The 12227-nt window shown below is 38.4% G+C and overlaps 1 protein-coding gene across 1 annotated transcript in view; it reads right to left on the bottom strand.

The window, feature by feature from the left end:
- The window catches only part of LOC145246163 (synaptic vesicle glycoprotein 2C-like), a 72388-nt gene that overhangs the window by 28430 nt on the left and 31731 nt on the right, over nt 1-12227 (bottom strand). The window contains exon 5 of the mRNA XM_080108032.1: nt 3470-3591. Coding sequence (XP_079964158.1) covers nt 3470-3591 — 122 coding nt within the window. The remainder of the gene's footprint in view (nt 1-3469; nt 3592-12227) is intronic.

Raw genomic sequence — 12227 nt, 5'->3', positions numbered from 1 at the left:
TTTAATACTGAGCAACTGCTAGTTATTTATAATTTTATATAGGAATTGGCACTCATATTCTAAAACCGTTTAAAATATTCCAAAAGAAATTGAAATTTGAGGAATAGTTATTAATTGATACCTAATATTCTGAAAATTAAAAAGAAAAAAAATCCCTGTTTGTCTTTATTTATTTGTATGCATTATTTGTATTTTATTGTATGCGTTGCCTGGGGGGGGGGGGGGAGTAAATATATAAAAATAAAAAAATTTTTTTAAAAATCTAATAGCATTTTACTTTGGGTAAAAAAAAAAAAAAAAAATGGAATCGCATGTCAAGATTGTACACACACATACACACAGGCGGTACCGAGTGAGGAGTGCAGACTTGTCAAAACTGACATCGTTGGAGAGATTAAATAGTTGACATCACAGCTACGAGAGAACAGGTCGATATAAACAGGCAAGACAAAAGAGAAGGGGCCACTCAAAATGCGACGGTAACCATAAGTACGTCTGCACTGGATCCGAAATCCGCCCCCTTCTGTCCACCGCCTGAAACACAAAGCGAAAAATAAATTTTTTTATTTTTCTAACAATTTTTTTTTTTAAAGTTCTTTTTTTTTTTTTTTTTTTTTTTTTTGGCTGATGAAAAACTATTCGTTCAACTTAGCTACATAACAGTGTAACATTTTTTGTAACTCAAATAATTGTTACATTGTTGTGAAGAAATTTAGCTTCGCTCCAGAAATGAAGCTCATAAATTATATTAAATACTAGTGGGGGTTGTTTTAGATCGAATGAAAAAGGATTTGGAGAAGGAAAATGTGGATAAAAGGGAATGGAGATATGTAAAGTCTGAAAAAAAACTTATAATTAAAAAAAACATTTACCTATTGTCGGGTTTATAGCCCCCCATCCCATTAATTGAATTCAAAACATGCACTGGGAATGGTTTTTGAATGATAACTAATGAGAGTAATGGAATAATTGCAATATTTTTTCCAATTCCAATACAATTACCGATTCTGCCTAAAATTTCAGATTCCGATACAGACACTGATTTTGATTCTTTTAAGATACGAGCATTTCAACCTGGCTTTGCCCAGGTGTTCGGAGGTGTGTTGAGCAAAAACAAAAAAAAAATGATAGTAAGAAGACAGGAGGAAAAGAATGGGAAAAAAACATGACATCTTTGCTGTTACGACCACCGCCAAACCAGAAGTGACGTAGGTTCTAATTAAGGCTAATTAAAGGGGGGGGGGAGTCAGATTACCGTAAATACCCATGTAATATATGCATATATTTTTCTAAAACAAAAGTATCCTTGTGGGTAGGTGGGGGACACTGTAGATTTTAGTTTTACTGATAGTTAAAAATACATTATTAAAAAAATTCCAAGGCGTGGTTATTGAGAAAAGTGTGAATGGATAACAGAGGTGAATTACTTGGTCAGGTGACCATAAATAAAACTACTTGATCAAATTATGTGATTTTTGGTGTATGATATTTTATTTCCATCATGGGTATGTACATCCTACTGATTTTTCTTCATTTTTATTTTTTTTATAAAAAAGCACCAGCAGAGAGGCAGTAAAAATAATGTGGATTGGGTAACGCCAAGTCTTTTTGTAATTTATACTCAACATATTTGACAAGTGGGAAATGTCAATTACATCAACTAGTACATCCATAATTATTAGGAAAAAAAAGCAAAACAAAATGTAAAACATTATTGGATGAAATTTTTAGTAAACGAATGGAATATAGATAAATAGATTTCCAAATTTTTTAGATGAACATTGATTTTTCGTATTATTTGGATTTATCAGTCAATATAGCCTCCAATCTTTTCAGGCATATCCTGTCGAACGCCGGAATCTGCACAGAACATCCACAGGAGTAACATGCACTCGTTCTGTCAGCCATGACTGGGTAGAAGTAATTCACAATTGTATTTGTCACAGCAGGAACGAAAAGTCACATGCGGCCGGAGTAGGAGAAATAAACTGTTTAAATATTTAGCAAAAAAATGTGTTGTTGGAAATAACACATATAAAGGCTTTTCTTAAAAAAAAAAGCGAGTCGAGTTTCTTTCTTCTGTTTCTTTGATGTAACAATAACGTTACAGCAGTTTATGAATGATGATAAAATAATAACGTCATTTTTTAGAAAGCCATTCTTAACATGGAGGAGGACTTTGTTAACTATTCTGTACTTTCACCTAACAATTAAATAAACAAAAGCTATAAAAAAAAATTGAATTTAACTTGAAAATCTTATCTAAATAATTGTTACAAGAAAGGTCTCCCTTTTCTTGTAAGAAAAACATTAGACAAGTAAAAATGAGATTAGATAGACCATATAATCGTAAGCAAGGTTCAGGAATAGGGTCAGAAATGGAATTTTCGCTTTGTTCAGTTTTCACATAAAATAGTTTAGATATGTTGTTTGAAAAGGAATTTAATTATTCAATTCTTTTTATGGAAACTGAATTAAAATAAGGTCAGTTAGAAGAACGAACAATAGCAAATTTAAATATGTTGAAAAATAAGTTGGGTCGAAAAATAGATTAGAGAAAATTCATTGTCTGCAAAAGTGGTTTGGAAACATGCCAAACAAAGTATGTTTAGGCCACGCGAGTTCTCCACGAGCTCCAGCATGTTTTAGACATGTGTATGACGTCATGGCAGAAATTAATTCTCAATATAGGAGCTAAAGTCGTTAGAGTAAGACAGAGTTGGGCAGACGGAAGACAGAGCTGACATTGGTCAGAAGAGGGTCCCCCTTTGGAAGCGAAGGGTTAGAAAGTTTTAATCATGTAGTCGACTTTTGAATTCTTGGATGTCATCATAATTGCAACCGGCCGAATGTAATAAAAGAACACATCATATTTTGTAACTGCGTCTTCGTGTTGTGTCATTCTTCAACAATTAAAAGTAATGTGAAACATCCTTTATATGAACATTGTGTCCACTCATCGTTATAATGAACTTTGTGTATAAATCTTCTAAGTAATGTGTCCCCTTCTCTATCATAAGTAATGACAGTCCCTTCTTCTCTGTGTTAAAGAACTGATCACCACCTCTCTCCTCTCTACAACATATGTAATAAGAACACAGACTATAAAAAGTATATCTCTTCTTCCCCTTTCACTGTATTACATGTCCCTGTCTCTCTTCTTCCCCTCATCAAGATGTACCCTGTCTCTCTCTCTAATATGCAACACTTAAACCTATTTTGTTTTACAATCTTATTACTTCTATATCATTATTTTGTTTCTACATATTACTATATATTATTTTTCATATCCCAAGATAAGAACAGTAGTCTGAAGAATCAAAATAATACAGATATAAATACCAGTTTAATTAAACCAAGATAAACATATAGGAATATTACAAAAGAGTCTGTGGTTCAGTTATTTCAAGTGTTTTCATTGGCTAATTTGAACATGGTGTGAATATTAAAAAAAAAAAGGAAAACTTACCAGCAGCAATAATGTTGCCACACATCCAAAAAGTGGCGAGGGCAGATACCATGCCACCACGTCTTGTTTTGGACTGGAACTCTGAATAATATGTGAATATCACAGGACTACTACCACCAACTCTGGAGAAATGAGGAGAGAGGGGAAAAGAACATCAAAACATCAGCTTTATAAATAAGGAAAGATAATATTTGATGATGGTAGCGAATGGGATTAAAAAGATAAAAAATCTATGAAAGACGACATCCAAATATATATATATGTCTATGATACAAACATTATTAGTTACATATATGCATTCAAAAAGACCACTTTATCAGGGGCGATATTGAAACGAGAGTCAAGATAACATTTATTTTTTTATAGAATGCATTCGAGTGTGGTTTACGCTCTGAAAGTGGGGTGTATATTTTGAATTGGGGTTCCACTGAAACATGTATGCACATATGTAACTAATAATGTTTGTATAATAAAAAGACTATATACATGCTCTGTCCTCCATTGAGCACTCTTTAATAATCACATGAGTTTCATTATATTTACATCTAGGAAACCAATCTATACAACCATTATACATATACATATATATTAGGTTGGTGCAAAAATAATAGCGTTTTTATCAGATATATATATGTCAAAAAACAACATTATTTTTACACCAACCTAACATATATATATACATATATATATATATATATATATATATATGTATATACACACACACACACACACACACATATATGTGTGTGTGTGTGAAAATAAAAATTTAAAACTAAATTAAAATTTATAAATTAAATTTATTATTCAACAGAATATATATATATATATATACACACATACACACACACACACAAGAAAATAAATGAAGAATTTATCCACATTGGATAAAAAAATAATTCACATGGTTATCTACAGAAAAGAAATATACAAGTCTTTCTTTCATGTTCCTCTAAAAACATAAAAAGCAAAAAGAAAAAAATACTCTCCAAAAAAAGGAGTTCCAAAATAAAAAAAATAAAAAAAATAAAAAACTAGCTTGAGGTACACAATATTAAAATAATGATAAAAAAAAAGACAAGTTGCCACTGTGTCGTGCATTTGGTGTCCTTCCTTCCTAAATAACAAAATAATATTTCATGGAGAAATGTGGGATCCAGATAAACAAAAAAAAAGGAAAGATAACCTTAAAAAAAACAAAAAACTCACTTCATTAAAATTGTATCTTAAAAAAACATTCAAGAAACAACAAAAAAAAAACAATTCACTGTTTGAAAATATTGTTTCATTTAGCTGAAAACACTATCAATAATTTCCCCAACTCTTTATCTGTGCCTAAACCTAAACGTAGATTCCATGAACAAAGCTTCTTTCTTAGAACTGCATACCCGTGGAATTGTCTTCCGTTTTCCTGCTTTCCGGCTGACTACAATATGGTTGTGTTCAAGTCTAACGTAAATAAGTTCTTGATGAGCCGTTCCATATAAGTTATAATATAAATATAAATTTACCGAATTTTCATTACTAATGATTACTATATTGTCCAATTTCTACTGTACACTCTTTAACCCGTGGCCTCTTGGCCTTGATAATGTGGTGATGCCTGTGTAAAAAAAAACAACAAAAAAAAACAAAACAAACAAAAAGTTTTTGATGAGCTGTTCCATATAAGTTAACAAATTTACCGAATTTCCATTGCTATATTATCCAATTATCTATAGTACACTCTTTAACGCTTATCCTCAAGTGGCCTCTTGGCCTTGATAAGTGATGATGTCTATGTAAAAAAAAAAAAAAAAAATCACTCAATAATAAATTAAGACTTAACAAAAACACTAGATGAGCATGAAATTGTTTTTAATAAATATTGCTAAAAATAAAAATGAATTTTATATTAATCTATTTTATTGCGGACAATTATTCTCATCTTTATTAGTTGTTGTTTTACAACGTTTCGGCAAACTATTCCTCTGGCCTTTATCAGGTGGTAACCGCGACGGATAGGAACTTTGAATCTCCTAACTGCATTCTCAGCAATCACTGCCATCCGTAGTTGTTGTCTTTCCACGTTTTGGCCAAGCAAGCCTCTGGCCGGCTTTGGGTAGGATTGAAACCGCTATCTTCAGACAATGCTCACCTGGAACCATAGAGATTCAATGTCTATCAACTGCACCACGGGCCCCGAAGGTCAGAGGAATAGTTGGCCGAAACGTCGTGAAACAACTAATAAAGATGAGAATAATAGTCTGCAATAAATTAATATAAATAATACTCATCTCAATAATGAATTCCAATTAAAATAATGAATTTTTTTTTTATTTTAAATTTTCGATTAATAAAATAGTCATCTTCAAGAAACATTTTAATACATATCTATTGCTTATAGAGATTTCTTTTATGTATGAATGTGCCATGGCTTTTTAAGACCAAAGGGTTAAGAGTTTACCTTGTGGAAAGTGAACGAAACGTTGCGTATCTTTAACAATGGTTCAAACTGTGCAGAATTTGATTATTTAAGAGAGTGGCTCAACAAGAATTTGTTTACAACGGACTTGAAAATGACCAAATTGTATTATATATTATTTTATTTTTGAAATAAGGCTTAAAAATTTGTGTATTTATTTATTTTTTTTATTTTATTTTATTTTTTTTGCAGACTTATCCTCATCTTCATAACTTGTTGTTTCACCCAAATCCCCTGGCCTTCTTCAAGTGATTAACCATAATCGGATAGGAATGCTGCCTGGCAATAATAATAAAATTATAAATATTTATTAATTTAAGCTTCTAGTAAAACTAAAATCTATAGATCAACCTCTTTTTTTTACATTTGAGAAAATAGTTTTTATAGTAATCGGGGCAAAATAACCATTTTCTAATTTAATATGTAGAGATTTATAAAGAATCGGAATCTGTAATTTAGTACGGAATCGGTAATTATATCTCCAACCACCAATATCCATGACAAATAACACCCTACCTGAGAATAGTGGTCTTGAAGAGATACAGGATACTCTTAGGTATGAGTAGTTTTCTAGCTTGATAGAAGGAACCCACTTTCTTTGCAGCAGGTTTTGCACTGTCCTCAATGTATTTGCTCCAGTTCATATTGCCTGGGAATGTAAAGCCGAAGAGTTTGAAGGAAGAATTCTCAGGTAGGGTGTTATCATGGATATCAGTCGTTGGAAAAGCGTCTTGTAATTGTTAAAGGAGAGCAGCTGAAGTTTTACAGTCATCTAAAGAAAAACAACTCCGTAAATAAATATTTAGTGATTTTAAAAGAATCAAAATCAGGAATTTAAAATGGAATCGGTAATTGTATCGGAATCAGGAAAAATTTTGTAATCGTCCCATCACTAATATATATAATATATATATAAGAGCAAATAGTTAATAAAACATGTTAAAAAACACTTTGAAATGAGTTAAAAACATATTTAATTTAAAAAGGAAACATTAAATAAGTAGATAGTCCTTATTCCGCGGAGTTTCGAAGAAATACTTTCCTTCTCATCAAAGGGTAAGATTTAGCAAAATGCGGGATCGAATTTTGCTTGCAAAAGTATTTGATGAAACTACAAGTAAGTCAAAGATCTTACTTGATAACAAAAAGTGAAGCAGAGGGAATATGGTGAAGAAAAAGGTGATTTCACGTGAATGTATAGTCTGGTGAAAGGTAAAGTATCCAATGACGATAAAATCCAAAAATGTAAATCCAAGAAAGTTAAATTTCCATTTGCACAAGTAAAATCCAAGGGAATCGCGTAATTGGAAGATGATCCAAAATAATCCAAAAGGCTGAAATCCGTGGAATAATTCACAAATATGTTCAAGGAAAAGGGGAAAGAATTCCAATAATATTATTAAAAGAAAGATAAGATATGCGTTATACTTAGCTGCCGAGGCAAGGAGTAATTAAGAAAAATGAGTGAAGAAGTGAAAAAAAATGAGTGCAGAAGAGAAAAAAAATTGAATGGTGATTGGCTATTCTATTTTAAATTTAATTCAATGTCAAAATGACCCAGACAAGATGACGTTAAAAGGCGCCAAAAATATAAAGCAAAAAAGAGGTCAACTGAAATGTACAAGTTATTACTTCAGAAAATATCAGAAGTTATTAAAAGACACCAAATAAAAAAAATAAATAGATAAAATTTAAGGGGAGAGAATGGCCGGTATCAGCAAATTCCGGATAAAGCAAGTAAGTAAATGCATATAGTAAAATATAAGTAAACATATCTACAGGATATGAATGTGTAGGCAGATTGATATATTTGATAGATAGCAATATTTAAACGCTAAAACGGAAATTGCAGATAAAAACCAAACAAAGAAGAAATAAAGAATTAAAATAAAGGATTATTAAGTTATAAAGTATTAAGAAAGTATGTAGAAAAAAACATAATGTTAAAGAAAAATTATATATATCTGAAAGGTTTTTTTTCTGTTTCGATTTACTCAAAACCACACACACCTCGTCTTCTCATGTATCGTTCTCTTCTTCCTCTTCTACTTCTTGCTCTTTTTCTTCTTTTTTCTTCTCAGTCGTCAGAAGCGTCGTCTTTGTCTTGACTACGTTTTTCCTTCTCCCTTCTTGCTCACAGTGACCCGTTTTTATGCTAAGCTGAACTCTCGTGTGTGCGAGAGAACACGAGATTTTGTGTGATTACTTGGCAATATTAACCGGCCGCTGCCATCTTGCCATTTTTCTTTGGACGTGCCCGCTTTGCAGAGTGCACACCTCGAGCGTTTGTCAGGTAAGCCCGTCTGTTCGCAATTTATTACACACTCCCCCCTGATCTCATTATCACAGAAAGAGCAGAGAGGCGGTGGCCTTTTTCTTCGAGTGCTTCTTCAGTGAGGGGGATTCGGGGCTTCATCATCGTCTGCGCTGTCTTCTGTGACACGAAGGTCGGCGGACCTAAAGCTGAGCATTGCAGTATCACTGTCCGGGTCTTCATCATCAGCAGGAGGGTCAGTACTTTGAAGGCTACCACTCTCAGTGTCGCTGTGCGTTGAAGCCGTCATGAACCAGAATGATGGGTCGCTGGTCACGGATTCAATTTCACTATCTTCGTCAAGCGGCAGCTGCGTTTGGAATACTGATCTTAAGTCTTTAATATGACGAGGTACTCCATCAACTCGCCACCGCCTGCGGGCTGATCACTTCAGTGACATGACCGGTTCCGTAGCGAGTCATGCACTGGCCTCGGGGTTTTTTAACCCAGACGACATCTCCCTCTTTTATGTTCTTTTGTGGTGGCTCCGGTTTGGGTAGTGAGCTGCTCTCCAAACCTCTCACCCTGACACGGTATGTATGTAGCGCGTTGGCTGGCGCGGTGGAGGGTGAAACATCATCCTTAGGAGTGACGTTGTACCAATAGACTGCTTCAGGTACCGTACACCCCTTCCGCGCTGCGATTGTCTTAACAGTTCTGTGATTGCGCTCAATAATCCCGTTTCCACTGGGAACATGGGCACACCGAAAACGCAGATGGACACCCCAGCCATCTGCAAACTGTTTAAACGGCTCACTAACAAAAGCGGGGCCATTGTCGGTGAGTATCTCAGAAGGAGGGCCACGCTCGAGGAACACACCTTCCAACTCATGGATAATGGCAGCCGCGTCCTGCTGGCGAAGGGGCCGCCACAATGAAAACCTAGATGGTCCACAGTCGATAAGCGTCAAAAACTGCCTCCCGTTGTAGTGCGTTATGTCCATCGCAATCCTATCTCAATTACGCTTCACACTGAGTATTCCCTTCTTCCACCGGACAGGTGCTGGGTCGATCGATCGGAAGGTGTTGTAGCTTCCCACAACAGATTTCACAGCCCTCCGAGACACAGAGGGGTCAACCAATCTGGCGAAGTAAAGCGTTCGGTTTACACCGGGGTGCCCGCTTTGGCAATGGACATCATTAATATGCTCCGGGCTGAGTCTATGTCTCACTGCAGCGCAATTTACAGGTGCTGACTCGTTCACTTCTTTTGGCAGGTCTAGCCAACGGCGTGGCACTCTGGTCAGACGATCCGCCTGATTCAAACAGGACTGCACCAGTGTCACATCTATGACCAAGTCGTATTCCTTAGTGGTTTCGGTTAGGGTAGCAAGCCGCCTCCGGATCAACATTTCGGCCGACGCCTTCGTTGTCAGACGTGCTTTTCCGTTCAAGGCATTGGTCATCCACCGATGCACACACGTGGAATCCGTGATGATGTGAAGGATTCTAGCCTGCCACTGAAGCGCTAGATTGACTCCTTTCAGTGTAGCATCGAGTTCAGCTAGGTTTATATGCTTGGCGTCATTCTCCGGCCGAAGCCAGCAGGCATCTTCTATTATCCTTCCGTCGACCGCCAGAGCAACGCCAAGGGCAAGTGAGCTGGCGTCTACCCAAACTGTAAATTAACTCCCATCGATGCACCAGCTCCCCCGTACAGGGTCATCATTGGTCACTCTGGCCACAACTTCCACCAGCATGCTTCGCAGGGCAGGATCATGCACCTCATCGTCCCATCCAGTTGACATAGAAGTTGCCCGTCGCTTTATGGCCGCTACAGCCACTCGGAGCCACCCACACACAGGGAAGTGACCCACCAATTTTCCGCAAATGGCAAACGTGCTCCGACGTGTGATGGTAGATGGGATTTCCGGGATTTCACCACTCCTTCCCCATTGAAGGCCATCTGCACTTCCGCTCACCTGCAGTCCGAGCACTTTCGCCCCGTCCTGTAGCCGCTCCGGCTCCTTGCACGACAATCTGAAGTGCTCGAAGTGTTCTTTGACCGCCTGGGCAGACAGGAGGCTCTGATTGACAAAAATGTCGTCTATATACGACGATGTCGCATGTTGCACCGCTTCATCTTGACGCCGGATCGCCTGCATGATTGCTGTCATGATGTTAGGGGCTACATTCAGGCCGAATCTTAGCCTGGTCAAGCAATAGCGAGTTCCTTTGATCACCACCGTCTGGAACGGCCACAGCAATTTCTCAACACATATTTGCAAGTACGCTCTTCGCAAGTCCAGTATGGCTGCTTCCGCACCCTGCCGCCGCCACTCCTGTAGTTTATGAGCACAGACATCAGCCCCCGCAGTGTGTGGGTCAACGTATTCATTAAGTTCCCGGTAATCAAGAACAGGTCGAACTTTCTGCTTGTTCTCTTGTCTGACAGCCATCAGGGGAATTAGCCCCCGCGGGGGCCTGAGCTCATCCTCTGGGTATGGAACTAACCAGCCATTATCCAGCCACACTTGAAGTTCTGCCTCGTACTGCCCCCTAAGCCACGCAGGAGGGGGATATTCTGTAAGTCGATACCGCAATGACACTGGTGGCTGGTCGCCTGCCCATTTCCAGGACGCTGTCCAAGTGTTTGTGCCCTTATCATATTCTGCATGGAAGTCGGGCTCATCGAGAGTGATTGCTGCACACATTTGTTTGTTTGGTCGAGAGAAGCTCACATCACCGGCGCCGTTCACAGTAATTCCGCCTAGCTGTGTGATAGCGTCCATTCCAAGGAGAAGGTCATATCCGAGCAGCTCCCCATCGACCACTAACACCGTCACAGCAACCGGAGAGCCATTGCCAATGCTGATATGAACAACGCTGACCCCACAACACACCAATGAGCCTTGGCCGACAGTAAGTACAGGGATCCTTCGTTTCTTCCATGTGGCGCAATATTCCTTTCGAAGAAGGGTTTGGGTACAGCCGGTGTCAACCAGCGCTGAACGTTCACATCCATCAACTGGAACTGTTATTGCAGACAGCGCTTTGTTCAATGCCGCGTTGGGGAGGGTGCTAGCGCTGCGGCGTCCTCCCCTTGCCCGTTTCCCGGACAATTCCGCGCTATGTGGCCTGGCTTATTGCATTGGTGACACCGTATTACTTGTCGTGCTCCATAATTAGGGGTGCGCCTTGTACCGCTTTTGCAGTCTCTGGAAAAGTGGTTGAGGCCACCACAGGTATAGCATCGTAGACCCTTCGTTGGCGAGTCCAGAGTGTCAACAGCTGCGGAGACTAGTTCTCGATCGTCTTTCAAGATGTTTCGTGCTCTCGCCAATAACTCCTCCAATCCAATCTCAGTGAGTCTTGACGATGCTCGCAGCAGTCGACTTGCCTCATCCGGAAGTCCCGACAAAAAGGCGCATGCCAATATGCGATCACTTGCACCGCCGAAGGGAGTGGCAAGCTTTTTCAAGTCGGCCATGTAGACATCCACTGTCTCCCCCGGCCCAAGTCGGCGTTCGGAAAACTGCCTCCAGGCGACAAAAGGGTCTGTACCAAATGCCCCGTATAGCGCTTGTGTAATCTGCTCCATGGTCGGATCCTCCCCTAGCTGCTGGTACACGGCATAAGCCCCTTTAGTGAGTCTCAATGGGATAACCATAGCTGGGTCTTTAATCTTGCACAACCGGCAAACGCGCTCAGCCTTTTCCAGCCATTCGACCACCGAGGGACCAGTGGGGGAGCCATCGAATTCCGGAATTAATCTGATGTCAAATTTCTCCATACCAAAGCCGAAATAGCTTGTAATCAGAGTTTTTTTTTCTGTCTGTTTCGATTTACTCAAAACCGCACACACCTCGTCTTCTCATGTATCGTTCTCTTCTTCCTCTTCTACTTCTTGCTCTTTTTCTTCTTTTTTCTTCTCAGTCATCAGAAGCGTCGTCTTTGTCTTGACTACGTTTTTCCTTCTCCCTTCTTGCTCACAGTGACCCGTTTTTATGCTAAGCTGAACTCTCGTGTGTGCGAGAGAACAT

Source organism: Euprymna scolopes, chromosome 23 (assembly GCF_053919585.1).
Source record: "Euprymna scolopes isolate OS-2025 chromosome 23, ASM5391958v1, whole genome shotgun sequence".
Taxonomy (NCBI): domain Eukaryota; kingdom Metazoa; phylum Mollusca; class Cephalopoda; order Sepiida; family Sepiolidae; genus Euprymna; species Euprymna scolopes.
This window is presented reverse-complemented; position numbering and strand designations above follow the sequence as displayed.